This window comes from Lissotriton helveticus, chromosome 7 (assembly GCF_964261635.1).
Source record: "Lissotriton helveticus chromosome 7, aLisHel1.1, whole genome shotgun sequence".
In the NCBI taxonomy this organism is placed as follows: Eukaryota; Metazoa; Chordata; class Amphibia; order Caudata; family Salamandridae; genus Lissotriton; species Lissotriton helveticus.
Window position 1 is genome coordinate 1,388,021,297 of NC_136068.1, and position 16,995 is coordinate 1,388,038,291.

Consider the following 16,995-nt stretch of genomic DNA (forward strand, 5'->3'; position numbering starts at 1 on the left):
TGTCACTATAAATCGAAGATGATAATAAAGAACTATCTTAAACATGTTTCCAGGTATGTATTTTTTTTATATTAAAATGTTTTTTTAAAAGGTGTTTTTCCTCCAACATGAAAAAGCTTACTAAAAATAGTAAGTGGAAACTAAAGTATACTATTCAGTTGCCTGCTGCAAAGAAGAGAACAGTACCTCATTATGCAGTCAAGAATGTAGAATTTAGGGGAAAAAACGATTGTGTTGTTGAAAACCCGATTCTGTAGGCAGAAGGGAAAAACTGGTGGTGTTCTCTTCACAGTGTAGCTAACAATGACCACTGAATGGAATTAGAATGGATTAATTTGTATGATTAGATTGTTCATAAACAAAGGACAATGAACAGGGCCAGTGGAATTATGCAGTTTGGTGGCTGCAGTGTTTACAAAATTATGGATTTACTGAACGTGCCACATAATTTAGAGCTTTCAAACAAAACGATTGTTTCTAGCTCAACTTAATTAAAATAATACTGTCAGAGACGATACTTCCCACTGTCACATTACTTGCATTTTCCGACCGCATAATTCAGCTAATGGTGTCACATAATGTGGAACCATTTGCATACAATAGTAGTGGCTCTGACAATAGTTAAGCTCTGTAGAGTGGTTTGAAGGCTGTCACTGTGATTAAAAACACATTTCACAGAACCGTAAAATATTATTCATATTTCATGTTTTTCTGTGAATTATGTGTTTTATAGCATTATATTCTGTGCAATAAAGGTACTAAATCATTCTTCTTTTTTTTTTAAACACTTAACTTCCTAAACTGATATATTACTGTATCTGCGTATGGACATCTCAGATGGTGGCTTGGTGGAACACTTGGTTTTAAGTTTCTGGATCGTGTAAATGTGAAATTCTAATTATTATAAGAATTACTCTTGTGTACATATGTAATTGAGTATATATGCTGCATTTATATATCCTTGATCAAAAAAAGGACTGTAGAGTGCTTCCTTGATCTGTGCAGTGAGCATGAGACAACTTTTCAAAATTTGTGTAAAAACTTGGTAAAACACTTTTTGAAAAGTTGTCTCATGCTCACTGCACAGATCAAGGAAGCTCGTCCCCTGGGTTTCCTGTTGGCATTTCATACTCTGGAGCCTTGTAATGTTGCCACATGCTTCATGTTGGCCTGCTGAGGTGGTGAGTTTACGGTGGTTCCAGGGCACAAGTCGTAAAAAAAGAAGTGGGGGGACGCTGTCACTGGAAGTGACGTCACAACAGGAAGTGATGTCACAAAAGGTGCCGAGCTCCTCGTCCCAGAGAGGCCAAAGAGTTCAGTCCAGCTGTTTAGCAGGGGGGGTGGCGTCCCCCCGGTAAAATAAGCGGGGGGACGCCGTCCACCCGCGTGGTACCCCGACTCAAGCCCTGGGTGGTTCACAGTTCAATAATGTCTTGTTGTTATGCCCTGGTCTTGACATTGTAGTTTGCACCTTACACATTGCCCTGTTCCATGTGTGGAAACCTGTTAGGTCATATGCAATGATAAGTTGTGTGCTGCCCACAGTAATTTGCTAAAGCCATTCGCGCATTTTTGGCTTTGAGTTGTTGGCAGAGATTTTAGTCTCCATATTCACCAGATTTAGTTTATCCTAACCAGACTGTCTGGGCCATGCAAAGAGCCAGTAACCTGGGTAAAGGCCTCAAGTATATGTGCACGAATTCCTAGGCAATTGATTATTTTTTTATTTTTTATTTTAAAGGCCTCAAGTGCCATGGCTAACACTGCCAGGGCACAATTCCTAAAAAAAGAAGTAGGGAAACGCTGTCACCGAATGTGACGTCACGGCCAGAAGTGACGTCACAAAAGGTGGCTTGCACCATCGGGCTCATTGCCTCCACTCGCTCACCCCTTAGATGCAATTGCATCTGAGAAGTCAGCGCGTGAGCAGCGTGCTGTGAGCTCCGATCTCGTCCCAGAGAGGCCAACGAGTGAAGTCCAGCTGTTTGGCAGGGGGGACGGCGTCTACCTGGTAAAATAAGTGGGGGGACGCCGTCCACCTGCGTGGTACCCCGACTCGAGCCCTGAACACTGCCATAGCAGCATGAGTCCTCTTTGGAGGACACCAGCATAAGTATGTGAACTATGATTGAGCGGATTACTTACAAGAACATTCACTAATCAAGTGAAAAACTAGACTTGTGGAAGCAGGGGGCGTAGCTTGATCAGTATGAATAGGGGAGTGTGAGCTTCAAATTTCCCAACAATCACGCTGGGACATCTTGTTAAAACACATTATCTGAGAAGCTGGACCTTAGGGGGCGGCTTAAGGGGCAGTGGAAAGAGAGAGAAGTGTGGATAGTAAGGGGTACTTAAAATGCAATCTTTTTCAAACTAATCTACATTTCTAAAGGCCTTCAATACATAGGGCAGAGAGAGTGTGAGTATTTTGTCAGTGTGTGCAAATTCCCAGGTGCAATCAGACAGACACTTGACATTACCCGACTGAAAGCACTTGTACCCAACCAATTACTACAGAAAACATTTGTTAGGGGGTGTAAGACCCCGACTACCCCCCTGGAGCTACGCCGCTGCGTGGAAGGAAATCTTGCCTGAACTAGTGGTGGGGGACTTAGGGTTTAACATCAGAAGTTCCTAGTTTAAATTCCACAGACTCCTTTCATTTTCTGTTTGTCGCTAATTGATAAGTAGTTGCTTACAGGTGACCGCCTACAAACGGTAGTTGTTGGCATGAGAGCCATACAAAGAGCTCGAGTCTTAGCATGTTACTTCCTGGACTGCTGGAAACTGAATGCAGCTCAGGGCTGAGAGGAGTCAATATCACGGAACAGTGATTGAAGCCTCTGCCGATCACTGTGTTCTGATGAGACAATTGTCGGTTAGATGGTGTCCAGCATTACATGCATAAAGAAATTCGGGCAACAACGAGGGTCAACTTCAAAAATCCCTATTTGTACACATGGGGTTAACTTGTAAAACACAGGAATTGGTTTCATACATTCACATTTGCTTCGCACTCACCTGACGCCTCCCCTTTTATTGACTTGCCCACCACACCCTTCCCCGTCTAACAAGCTTAATTCTCTCCACATCGGTTAAGGGGCTGCAGGGTGGGCGTGGGAACCCACTCTTTATCCCCCAAGTACAGTGTGCACAAAAGTGCGCCTTCGCCCACTTGGCAAAAGGGTGCCCGGGTACAGGTGCACAAGAGCCTGCTTGTTCCCGGCCACACACTCCTCAGCACACGCAGCCCTTGCAAGATCAGGTGCTGAGGTAATGCGGAAAGGAACAAGTGCAGCAGGAGAAGCAAACACATGAACCGTGGCTCGGGGCTGGAATAATATCAGGTGCATCTCCACAGCCCCGGGGCTCGACTCCTTCACTTTAAATCCCGCCCTCTGACGCCGCGGCGTTCAGTCGCAGCCGGAGAAGGAGCAGGAGACGGGCACCTGTGGCGTGTGTGCGCGCGGAGAGCTGCTGAGGCACCTGTGTGCGTGCGTGCGCACTGCGAGCGGCCGGGAACCCCGCGTGACAGAAGCCCCTCGCCGCTCTCAGGTAACCGCTGCTCGGGCTCTTTTACATTCTACCTCGAAGCAGGGCGCGCGGGGCAGCGCGTGACACCTGTCAGCTCCAAACCCCGCGCCCCAGCCATGTACCTGCCGTTGCCCGGCCGTCAGCAGGTGCTCGGCTGTGCAGCGGGGCGCGCGCTGACAGGAGCCAAAAGAAACTCCCAATTACAACAAAAAAGTTAGCTTTGCACCTGAAGTTTCGGGATTTCTGCCTCGGTGGCTGCTTCTGGAGCGTGGCTGGTGGGCTGAAGGCAGCAAAACTTTTTACGTGGTAACTTTGTCTGGAGTTTAAGTTGGAAACGGAGTTTCTCTGCAGTTCTTTACTGTAAATAGTTCTTTTTAATTGCATGGGGCTGATGCTATAATATAACCCTGTTTAGCTAAAAAGAGTGCAAGTGGCACGAAGTCATTAAAACCCGTTTTACTAGATACCAACTTGGGACATTTAAGTTACATTCTATAATGGTTTTGGCTGGATGTTCGTAGAATAATACGCGTTCGTCTTTTGTATCGAGTGATGACAGTGATAAAAGGAAGTAGCAGCCAGCTTAGTTCGACAAACCATAGCGTCAAACGGTCATATATAATGGAAAACATAAGAATGCCATTTATACGACGGCTGTGGGATACACCCCGCAGTTCTGATGAGAATTGGTGAGGTTTTCGGACGAGCAAGGACAAGTTTGCCGGATGGGTTCAGCGCCTAGAGACCCTAACGGGTGATTGTGCGCTTTACAAATGTGGATATTATTATTATTATTATGGGTTACTTTGAGTGCATGGTCAGTTAGCGAGGTCAGCTTTCTTCAGGTCTTCTCTTGGTTTGCTCTGGATTTCTTCCATTGGACAGGTTGCTGAGCAGGTATTTACTGTTTGTGGTTGACAGTTTGGTTCTAACCTGAACTGCTCCGGCGCACTACGCTCAGCTTTGGGAAAAGGCTGCCCAAAGCTGGTTTGTAGGAGTCTCCTCTTGCCAGTAGGAGAGTCCAACTTCCCTCAACTTTGCGGGTGAATTGTGCGCTCTGCTGTTTGCCTTTAACTCTCGCTTGCAGGTTTCCTGGGATCCTTATAGTTGCAGAATGAACACCTATGGTTCGGTTGTACTTTAGTGAAGGTGTGCCCTCGTGGAGAAGTTATCGGCTGTAGTATCAGATGGTAAGGGTTCGAATCGATCCCTCCCAGCCTGGCCTGACATATACTGATTTACTTACGTGTTTGTTTGTTAAGGGAAGTAGTCGTACAGGAGTACTTTTTTAGGTACTCTTACATGCCTTTGTGAATTGGAAAGAAACGGCATAGTCCCCTACTGGTTAAAGTGCAAAGAGGACAGAGTCCTTTCTATGTGTAGTAAATGGATATGAATATTCCCATTGTAGAGTTTTTGAGGCCAGTTCAAAGGCAGGTAAGAGTCTACTTAAGAGTACTGTAGGAGTACGTTTTCTGTGCTCCCAGAAGCCTTTTTGAATCGGCCAATAAAACGTCCAACTCCCAGTTAGTAAAACTGCAAAGAGCACTTTACTGTTTGTACTAAGAGAAGGTGAATAATGACATTTTGGATGCTTTGTAGAAATTCTCAAAGACACGTGAGAGTACCTAAACGAGTACTGTGGGTCTCTCGTGGGATCTACTGTTCCACGAATCCACCTGGCGCGCCATCTCCCTATTCGGCCAAAACTAGAAGCACTTAGGATACCTGGGGCTTCAGTTATTTCTAACACAGGACACTCACAGGACAGCATGGACACCGGTCCGGTGCAAGTAAAACAGTCTAGAATCGGAGCACCACGTTCGTGCGCCACGCACGCTGTGGGGCAATAGTTCTCCAGTTAAGCAATAACACACACCTTTCGTTTTTAAGAGCCACATTTCCTTCATTAATGTCTTTCCATCCACGGCCCGGGAAATGTTACTCCTCTGCGCTGTTATTTGGAACCAATGAAAACGCGCAGGACAAACCCCACTGTGCAGCCTGCTCAGAGCTGCTTAACTGTAGCATCTGCCTGGCAGGTTCGCAAACGGCTTCTCGATTTGCCTATTCAAATACCAAACACCGTACCCGTTCTGAAGCAGAAACAGATTTGCATACTAGTCAGACGACATATTTTAAGTAATTCTAGCTGCTGGGCTTCTCAAAGTGGAAAAGCACCTCCGATAAAAATCTGAGCACAAAGTAGAAAGTGCTTAGAAGACGGTAATACAAGGTAGAGTCCCGTCACATTTTTAGGATAACCTCAGATAAATATACACTCAATGAACTGTTACCATTTATCTAGTATTGATTATTTTAAAATCTGCAGGAGCCCGGCCCTTCTGGGTCTATGTTGGGCACCGCTGCACAGAACCGTGTAGGACATTTAATGAAGCGCTTACAGGGCAGGGCGGGGCAGCTCGGCGCCGAAGATTCCTAGTATTGTGTGCTGCGCTGACCACTCCATGGCACCCTGTGAGTAATCCACAAGGTGTGAGAGTCCGGGGCACGTTGTAAGGATGGGAGTACAGATCACCTGTTCTTTTAACCAAAGGCTAAGCTGAGAATGCAGCAGCAGCATTTGTGTGTGATGAGCAGTGGCGAAGCACGAATTTGTGGGCCAAAGTATTTAATGTGTGGTGACATAGGTAGCACCACCGCTCCTCAGACCCGCCATTGCCCCCCTTTACCTTCTGGGGGGCACCTACGTGTGTGCATTACTGGTTTACGCGAAGCCTCGGTACATACTTGCAAGGCCGCGGCACACCTGCCTTCCTCCATCAAGGCTCTATGTTCCAAATGGGAAAGATAAGAGCGGTACCGTGTCCTCTCCTGCGCACTGGGGCGCTCTGCTCACAATCACGACACGCTACGGCGCACAGCAACAAACAACGGTCATAGATGGCATCTAGAAAGGTGGCAAGGCCTAGAGGAGCGAAGCTGTGCTCTTTGTCAGGAGGCCCTGCAACGCGGGGTCTCATTTCTTAATCTTTACAAGACATCTCTGCTCTGAATGCAAATTCAAACTGCCGATGCGGCCGATAAAACGCAGGGTTTTTGTTTGTTTTGACAACTGTAACCTTCCCTACGAGTAATTAGCACCGGCGTTCACTGGAGAGCGCCAGAGATGGCAGGGGGGGGGACTGACCGGCCGCGCTCCCTATGCCTGCCCCCAGCAGCGAAATCAAGAGCAGACAAGCCCGTCGCTCTGTCCTCCACGGCACATGGCTGTCCCGCCGAGCACAGCACGGCCAGGGGGCCTCAGCGCACCTGACCAGACTGGAGGCACCCAGCCACTGTAGGCACGGACAATACCGACCTTGCAAGCATGGGGGGCTGAGCAGCGCGCCCGGCATGGGACGGACCCCTGCAACCAGCAGGTCACAAACTCATCGTGAGAGTTGATGCCCAACTGCTGCCAGCTTAGACACTATAACTCGCGGAGCCCCCCAAACGCACACACGTGCATATAAACGTATATCGACAGGGAAAGGCACAACCGCGGAGCTGAATTATGTGTACAACAACTAAACAGTTCTCCCTGGCACGGCCATGTCTGACACAGAGCCTATGCCCAGGGCACGCCGACTCTCGCCTGCTGCCCGGGGCTTCCCTCGCTAGACCCCAAACTGCTACCAGTACCAAGAGGCACAACCAGTGGTAAACTCTACTGGGAGCACGGCCGTATCCTTTGATGGAAAAGGTGCTGCTAAGCCAAGTTGCCAGGAACGGGTTAATTTGCATATGCAACTTAATTAAACAGTCCTCTGCAAACTAAACTGGAGAGGCCTATGTGGTGGCGGTTTTCTAGGCACGTGGGCATCCACTTTTGGTGTTAACCATGCTTGTTTCTGGGCAGTGTTTTGTATTAACATGTTATCCAGAGGCAGTGAAACAGCAGCCAAGCTCGGAGTTGTGGGATACCAACACGACTGCTGATCACTGCCCCTGGCTGGCACACAACAGCAACCGCTGCCTCAACCGACAGCTTCCAGGAAAGCCCATGCAAATAAGCTGTGCAATGTATGCAAAACCCCCCGCGTGACATTAGCACAACGTCCCCCTTTAACCCGAGCGGCTTTCACCAGTCCATAGCATGAACCACCTTGCACGCGATGCGTGTCCCTACACTTCGCATTCCTGCTAGTTTCGGGCCAGCAGCAGAAGCGTTCAGCCTGAGTCAGCATTCAGACCCGCTGCTGCTGTCTAGCGATGAAATCATCACTTTTCAGCATTTGCCATAACATCTCGGAGCCTAGCAGAAAGTAGCGCATGAGAACTGCACCCGGAGAGGTTCTCACGCCTTCAGGTTCAGCGTACAGGCAAACATGCCGGCACAGGCCTGGGAGACGGATCCGAAGTGTATAAAGCTTATCACATCACCGGGCAGAGTAATGTTTCACCCTCTGAGAGCAGGCAGGCCCTGAATCACAGTCAGTCCACGACTCTGCGGCGGCAGCGAGCAGTCAGAGTGTAGACTCCAGGCAAACACGTGCTCGGAGGGGGCACTGGCTGGCAGAGTGCCCTGTGACAGATCTGCTCTATGCTTGCCCCGGTTCATCTGTACGGCCAGGTACTACCTACCCTACCTAGTTCGACATGCTGGGGTACAACGACTCACCACCCACAGCTCAGACTGCGCCCAGGAAAATACTCAAACAGAAATCGGAGGAAATTTCGAACATTCTCCCTGTGGCCCTGCTTCAACCTTCTCTCCAGCAGCGCACACCGCGAAGCATTTCATTAACACTGTCTAACCACATAGAGCAGCGCGCTTTCTACGTTTATTGTGTATGGAATACAATCGGTGCCGCGTCAAATCATATCTGTAAACTTTAAAAAAACACACACAAACTTGGGAATTCAGTTCGCGTCAACCGTTCCTCTTCTAAAGTCAACTAGGGAGGAAATGCACTCACGCATTCGCGAATCTCGCCGGCAAGATGTCATCACCGCCTGATCATGCCTTCCCCGTGAAGAATGAGAACAGTCCATGTTAAAGCAGGGTCTCAGCTGGGTACGGTTCTGTGCAGTTCAAGCAGACGCATTGTGAATATTGTGTAGTGTTCTTGGATTGCTCTAGCAACCTTCCTAGGGTTTACATTTCAGAAATGCACATACTGATGTGCAGTTCAGTTGTAGCTCTCAGGTTTGATCTCCTTTTATGTGGTTATATGTCGCCATATCGCGACTCACTGTCTCGGAAGCACTACGTTATTCAACAGACATTATGTCTGCTTGGGAGACCGCAGATTCCCATTTTTTACAATGTTAGTTAGGCTGCTCTCATCCTTTTTAATACCGTGTTTTCGATATACACTTTCACAAACAGTGCCTCCTCTACAGTGACCCATGGCACAGTGAGCGGATCCTATGCGGGTGGGTGAATGCCATGTGCTTTTTGTAATGCAGCTGTACCCGATCCATTCAGGTCTAGGACCCCAGAAACCAGACAGCAGCTGATCGATACAACTGGAATGTTCAGATCACAGGTTGGTTGGTTGCTCTGCCCAGATCAACAACTGTCCCTCAAGTAACCGCGTGCCCTGTTGAGATCCGACCGTGGCTCAAATGCAAAGGCTCTCTATGGGCAGCCGATAATGACAACTGGTGTTCCAATACCCAGTATCCACACATACCAGAGGAGTAAACCAATATACACATACTGCTAGGGGCAGCTCATCCCTTGGATGGGCCCCAGATTATCAATGCCCGCTGAGGTAGTTGCAGATGACTAATTATTTTAGAGACAACATTGCTGGTTTCATTGCATTACTCTCATCTGACACCAGCAAGCCAGCATACACATCGAGATGCAATCTGTAATACACATATACAAGTATTCCCTTGCGGGCCAGAAGGAAGGATGGCTCTTGGGACCCCGGGCCTATTGCTGGAGGCAGCTCTCCCTCCCATGACCTTTGACAGGCCCCAACTCTTGGGAAGTGTCCACTCCCTGCGTGAAACCTATAACCGGTCCAGCAGCCTAGCGCCTATGAATATAAGAACAGTAAGTAACACCTTACCATCATGGGGTTTCATAGGAAATTCTCAGACAAAAAGGGCCTGACATGCTGTGCTTCGAGAGCCTCCAGCATGGATGTAATTTGCAATTCAATGACGTTTCCTTTACCACCATCACATTCAAATAAACAAATGAAAATAAAATAAAAACTGGAGGGAATGGACCATTATTCTAGTCCAACATTGATCTAACTGACTCTGAACCACTGTTCAAACTCGCCATTTTTTCACTTCTTTGACTTTAGTATTGCAAGCCACACTACTACAATCGTGGGGTAACCATGAAAGAGTAATGGACTCATTACACGAGGGGGAGGCAAGGGTGTGGGAGGGAGATTTAGAGAGAGAGAGATAAAGACAGAGAGAGAGATACCATTTCCTCCCTTAAGCTTAGTGTGTGCTCCCGTTTTACTTGTAGCAAAAAACCCTTATGCTACATTCACTGTGTAACAGTGTTTGTTGAAGAGCCTAACCTGTTAATCTTCCTTAAAGTAGCAATGAAATATGTATGAAATTAAACTTTTCAAGCAACCGTGAAAAGGCAGCATACATCCGTATCTTAAGTAATGTAGTTATTTTGGTGCAACTCAATGTGAAATGAGAGCTAACCTGAGGTTTTTTTTTGTTACAGTTCCTGTACAACCTGCTAGAGCAACATAGCTTTCTCACACTTCTCCCCACCCCCAAGACCCTGGAGTGGCGGAGCAGGCTACAGATCAACGCTCTGCTTCTAACTTCTTGAAGAAACTCGAAAAACTGGAACGGTTAAAAGTCTGATGCCCGAACGCGTACTGCGGCTGGAGTAGATACTCTGAGGCCAGAAAAATGAGTCTGCTGAAAGAGCGCAAGCCAAAAAAGCCTCATTACATTCCAAGACCCCCAGGAAAACCTTATAATTTCAAGTGTTTCCAGTGCCCCTTCACCTGCAACGAGAAGTCACACCTATTTAATCACATGAAGTATGGACTTTGCAAAAACTCCATTACTCTAGTTACAGAGCAAGACAGGAGCATTAAGAGTCCAAAATCAACTTCCTTGGATGGGAAGCAAACAAACCTGCTTGACTTCGTAGGGAAACCACCTACCTCCGGCTCCACCTTGAATGGCCACTCTATCCACAACTCCAAACCCCAACACGACACATTGAAAGATGAAGTCAAAGAAAGCTTTGATTTCAGGAAGACCGGGCCAAACAAACCAATGCCCCACATTGATATACCAATAACACAGAAAGAAGTCACTCCTACTGTGACCGAACATTCAGTCAGCAAGACCTCAATTTCAGAAGCTACTACAAGAACATCAGCTTTTCTTCCAATCAGAGAGCACAGATTAATGAAGGCATCAGAAGGCAATGATGGGACTCCCATACTATCAATGTCAAACGTCAACAGCAAAGGGCCATCTCATTATACCATGAAGTCTGCATTTCACAGCCCAAGCAGCACCTGGAACCCAGCAGAATTCCCACACAAAGTTCCATCCGGGAAAACAGTTGGCCCCATATCGCACTACATTCCAGCTATGATTTCAGAATATCAACATTCATTTTATATGGAATCAGGGCGGCCCATGTATCAAACGTACGTCCTTCCGAACAACTCCCCGGAGTGTGACAGCCCAATGATATCTTCCTATGGTAACCCAGATCAAAGGCATTTTCTCCCTCATTCCAGTCAAACTCCTGGTATCCCACTACCCACACCTTTAAATCCATCCACCTTTGACCACTACAGGCTTCTGCAGCACCTGCACCACTCCCCTCCAATGCCATATGGATTTTACAGACCTCCTGAGCATTTCCCGTCCTATGGGGTGCGGCTTCCACATCCTGCTGCTGTTCACAGAGAACAGAACTCTCATCCTGCTGAGGACACAACATTGCTCTACCCGGTGTCCTCAAGCCCATCTATTCGGTATTCTTCAAACTTGCATAAAAAACAGGACAACTATGAAAAAAAACCTCCACTGCCACAATGTAAGAACAGTAATTCCAAAGACAATCAAAACGACTCTGTGAATGCTAAGATGAGCCCAAGAGCAGGGAGCGCTGCAACAGGTTCCCCTGGACGGCCGAGCCCAACAAACTTTACACAGACCAGCCAGCCTCCGGAAGGCCTGTTCGACCTGTCCGGAAAATCAACTGCGGATGCATCGGGCAAGCAGGAGAGGCCAGGAGAATATCTGACCGCCTTCAGGCCTGTCGGACGATATGTCGAATTCGCTGCTACTCATTTCCAAAGCAGAGAGCAGTCTCCCAGGTAAGATCACTCTTACAACTCATTTCTACAGGCAAGCGCCACTTCTGCCCCTTGACTTTAAATACCACCAGGAATGTTTACTTTGCTAAAGCGAAATAATAATCCAGCAGTAATTTTTATAATCGTTGTACCAAAAAATAATGATTATCCTTCCAGCCCCCAACATTATTTTTTTTGTATCTGGTATTATTCATGGATGCTATACTTGGTAGCCGGTTCAAGTCATACTAGCCAATCAATGTCGGAGAAACAGACATTTAAAACGCACCAATTTTGTTTCTAGCATTTCTACTACAAAAAGATCCGCAATAACAGGCTGTCGATATAGATATCGGTACATGCAAGCTGCGCCTTAACTAAACACGACAGTGTGTGCTTAGCAAACGGAAGGAAGGCTCATATAACAAGGAGACAGAAACCCACCCACCACCGCTCAAGACCTCGTTTGAGTCCCTGAACCGTAGACTCTTCATCTTTAAGAAACATTGAGTCTCCAAGGGCAACTATTCGTTTGCACACTCCCATTTGACATTTCAAACTAGACGTTTACAGAATTTGCCATAAATACGTTTGAAAATAAGAAAAAGAACTGTTGTATCAGCGCACGTTAGGTTATTTCAGTGTGGAAGCCCACCTTAGTGGCTTCAGCAAGGATTTTGCAATTCTCTGCAGAATCCACAAAAGGGGTGCAGCAGAATGGTATATTTTTGGCACAAACGTGTCATGTGCACACAAAGACAATTCTACTGGCAACAAAGCAACGTAATATTGCTAACAGTTTACCGAGGAATATGGCAGGGTACCTACGAGCAGGGGGAGAATACACACTTAAATTACAGGTTTATTTGCACTGAATCTCAATATGTGCGGTAAATGATTAGCAATTATATGATTCAAAAATGATAATGGCTATATGATTTTGTTACATTTGCTTTGTGTATAAGTCAGAGAGATATAAAATGTCGACGAGACTCTGCACTTCCAAATATAATGAGAAGAGAATTGCAACAAAAAAGAATAGTTTTAAATGGATGACTGTGCACTATGGCTAAGACATCCTAAAACAGTTTGAAAATACTTCACATCCTCCTCACAGCCCTGCTTATTATCTGCATGCTAACGGCCACGGAGAAGCTACTTACTCTTGAGTGGCTCCTTACTCCTAAGAAAACAAAATCAGGAATACATGAGCGCAGGAACATGCTTTGTTAATCAGATGGCATGTAAGTGGCGTGCTAGCCGCTCATGCTAACTGCCAGGTGCTATGTGATCTTAAATGTCATGTTACATGCCAAAATTGAGCGTTCATGTTCCTGCACATTGAGCCTTCATGTGAACTGCTTGTTGTCATCTTGTTAAGTACCCAAAGTAGATGGAATTGTAAGTTGCTTATAGCCACAATGGCACATTGAATAGTGTGTGTATAGCTCAGAAGTCCTAGATTAAGCCCGTCTGTCCCAAGAAGTGTACTGTAAAGGGCAGGCTATAGCAGTCCTTCTAAGCCATGCACGCATCATGCTACCACATGCCTTATAAATCGTGCCCAAATGACGATATCCCAAGTTTTCTAAGTGATGTAAGCTATTACAGGTCCCCCAAGTCACACATGCATTATTCTATCGCAGGCCTCAATCAAACACACATCATGCTACTGAAGGCCATCGATGTCAAGCAAATATCCTGCTATTTCAAGAGCTCTACGTCATGCACACATCACCTATCAAAGCATTCTAAATCATGCAAAGATTATGCTTATACTGGATGTCTACGTCATGCACAGGTCAAGATACTGAAGGCTTTCAAAGTCACATACACATTATGCATGAGATCCTGAATGGTATCAAAAGTTACAAAGACTTATTAATGAATCAAAATTAAGCTCTACTGTTTTCAAAGCAAATCCCTTGATTTGAAAAATATTGGAACAACTTCACAGAGTGTGTGGTATATTTATTTGCAGTGTGTGATTGTGGACTATATATATTGCATTAAAGTAGCAACAAACTGAATGCTAGAACTTCTATCTGAAACTCGGAAATTAAAAAATCAACAATATCTTTATTTTTTTCCTCTTCAGCATTGATGTTGGCAGTGACGATCTGCAGTACCAACCTGTAAACCTCATTGCGGCATACGAGAGCTCCTCTCCGGTTGCTGAGGACGAGGATGCCCTCACGCCCCTCAACCTTTCTAAGAAAGCCAAGCCTATCCATGACCCTGTTGGGCAGCACGAATACCAGCATGCCAACCCCTCAGACCCTCAGCATTTTACAGATGAGCAGGACATGCCTCTGAACCTCTCGGTGAAGGACACCTGCAGTGGGGCCTCTAGCTGGACAACTGTGCAAAGCCCACTGCCTAGTGAGGACACACCACCAGCCCTTCAGCGGAGTGATGCAGATAGCCCCGGGAGGCAAGGGTGCAGCATGATAAAGGAGCAGAACGTAAAAACATGCGATGACAAGCAATCTCAAGACTTAAAAACTGTGGACAATTGTGATGAGCAGAAACAAACTGCGGCTGTTGCCCTATGTCAGCTAGCGGCATATAGTCCCAGCAGAGGAATTATGGGCAACGAGGATGGACCTTCACAGGACGCTAGTTCTGAGCAAAACAACGTAGAGTCAAGCTCTGCAGTCAAGCAGGACATTCCAGAAAACAGCAAAGCAAGAGTGCAAAAGAGAACAAACGTTAAAGACTCTGGAAGACTGCAGAACGCATCGAAGAAAACAAAGGTAGCAGATCCTGGCAGGGTGTTCACTTTGAGAAAGAGGCCGCGAGTCTCCTAACAAACAAACACAAGTTGCTCATAGGATGGGGACTTGGGCCTTGCATGGATTCTGTTGCTTGGTGGTGTAGCCTAGCTACAATTTTGCAGTCAAACAAAGAGTTGGTGCTTTTAGAACCGCAGTGTGAAGGTATCATTTAATTTATAATATCCTCGATTTCTAATGGGAAATCTCCAAGCCACTTAAACAGAAAGAACTAGTTTTCAAAATAAATTGAAGGCACTAAAAGTAAGCTCCCTATAAGGAATCTTCTTTTCGTTCATCGTCCTTTATCTCGGGCTCTGACGGCTGTTTAATTCTTTCTGTTTGTTTTGCTTTAACATTTTTTTTTTTACCTCAAACTCTTCATTTTACTTATATTCTTGCCTACCCAAGTTTCAGGCTCCGGTGTCTGTTGAAGCATAGGTGCCTTAGACCGTGGAGCTTTATGCAGTTCAAATATGCGATTTCTGTGTCAGGCATCGTTTGTGTGTGTTTTTCCATCTTCCTGGATTGCTTTTAATGCTTAGTGCTGCCTTGAATAGGTCACTGTTCATGAAAAATATTGTAGACCCATGAATGTCGACTATAAAAGGTGGGGAGATGGAGGGTCACACAGGTAACCTCACAAAACATTTGACCTCTGGTGGTGTCACATGATTAAAGCCCATTTCCAAGCTAGGCTTCACAATACCGTCCTATTTGCTGGTAAGGAGTAACAAGAAGGACAAAGAATGTAAACTATAAAAAAGTAAAACTAGATCCAAAAACCCTGTTGGCATTCTGGCACAGCCTTGAGATAGGGGTAGGAAAGTAGGCATCAAGGACACCAAGAGGCAAGCCAAATGTAGCAAGTGGGCGAACCCTTGTCCTGGCAACCCTTAATTGACACTCGTGCCTGGAAGTGATGTATTTGTCAAATATTTGACAAATGAACTAGTGTAAACGGGGGTATTGCCAAAATAGCCTTTTTTTCTTGCAACGCCTTGGTGCTTTGAAACCAGACAACGCTTAAATGGTAGCTCAAGTTGCCTCAACATAAAACACTGATTTCAGACAAGATCTGAGATTACAGATTGAAGTTAATCCTCTCCCCATATTTTAACCAATCAACTTCCATGTTAATAGGGTTGTATATGAGAGGAAGAAGAGATCAACTGTTCTAGAACCCATTGATAGCACTGTACCACACGCACCACAGATGGAGAAACAAACGCTGCAATGAATATTTCACAATCCTTCACATCCCATTCTTCTAGTATACAACTTCTCATTGTATATAGCATCTGCTAAACCTGTCAGGCCATCTTCTTCAACTTCCACTGTGTTACTTTAATGGTTTCCACCCTATCCTTGCTTTTAAAAGGAAACCTTAAAGTTGTACATATAAAGCACTAAAGTATTTTAGGTTTTCGAAATCTTGTATATAAGTTAGGCCTGAAATCATACTTATGGTTTCAGAAAAAGAAAATCTAATACTTCATTTAGAACTGCCTGGCTGTGCACTTGTTCTAGTTGGTTTGTGGTACCAGACCTGGAAAGCAGTGTAGACATGGAGTAATTCTGAGAGCCCTATCTGTGCACCCTACATCTCTACAGTAAAACGTTTCCAGAACTGTAATGATTCGTGGAGCTTGGAGGAGTTCAGACTACTGCTGGTCTCTGCGGGCACCTTTGACAACTTACTGTTCAGAACTTCTGAAACTTCAAGATCATAGCCTCAAAGTCTACACACAAAATGAATAATCCATCACAGTAAAAAAAAAAAAAAAAGATTTTGATACTTGGCTTTTCTTGGGGAGGGAAAGATATTGACGCGTGATGCCTAATTACATTTGATTAAATCAGTCAAAGCACATAAGACAGGTTAAATATACACAGCTGACAGACTGCATACAAGTGGGGATTTAATCAATCATTAATGCATCATTAAATTGACAAATTGTAATGCATTTGATCGAAAGTTTTCTGAAACAGCAAAACGGCAGGAGCAAGCTTTACATAATCATATTGTATAATTATTAATTTTTTAAATAACTATTTTGTACATAAGTAGGAAAAAAGTTATTTGACGAATATTATCTAATTATTATATATTTATGGGCTTTTTTATTTTTTTATTTTTACTTTATTGCGTCTAAGAATGTGAAATGCTGTACTTTGTACTTGAGGTAGGTCAGCGACCGCGAAATGATATTTATACTGATAATTTATTTTAGTAAAAGGGAAAGCACTGATGGGAGGGTTTTACTTTAATTGTATTATATATGTAAGAACACTAATTATAAAGTTCGTTGTTTCTGTTGTCTTGTCGTAGTGGATCATACAGGCTTATTTTAATTGTATTAAAGTTTATACCGTTTTTCAATAAAACCATTCCATATCCTGAAACTGTTTTTGATTTT

The 16,995-nt window shown here is 45.2% G+C and overlaps 2 protein-coding genes across 4 annotated transcripts in view; one reads left to right on the forward strand and one right to left on the reverse strand.

The window, feature by feature from the left end:
- Positions 1 to 16,995, reverse strand: part of TBCD (tubulin folding cofactor D) — a 2,437,462-nt gene that overhangs the window by 1,663,746 nt on the left and 756,721 nt on the right. The gene's annotated exons all lie outside the window — the stretch shown is intronic.
- ZNF750 (zinc finger protein 750) lies at positions 3,423 to 16,981 on the forward strand. The gene is made up of 3 exons (XM_078654701.1): positions 3,423 to 3,555; positions 10,193 to 11,822; positions 13,900 to 16,981. The coding sequence occupies exons 2-3, from the start codon at positions 10,387 to 10,389 to the stop codon at positions 14,609 to 14,611; spliced, it is 2,148 nt and encodes a 715-aa protein (XP_078510827.1). The 5' UTR covers positions 3,423 to 3,555; positions 10,193 to 10,386; the 3' UTR covers positions 14,612 to 16,981.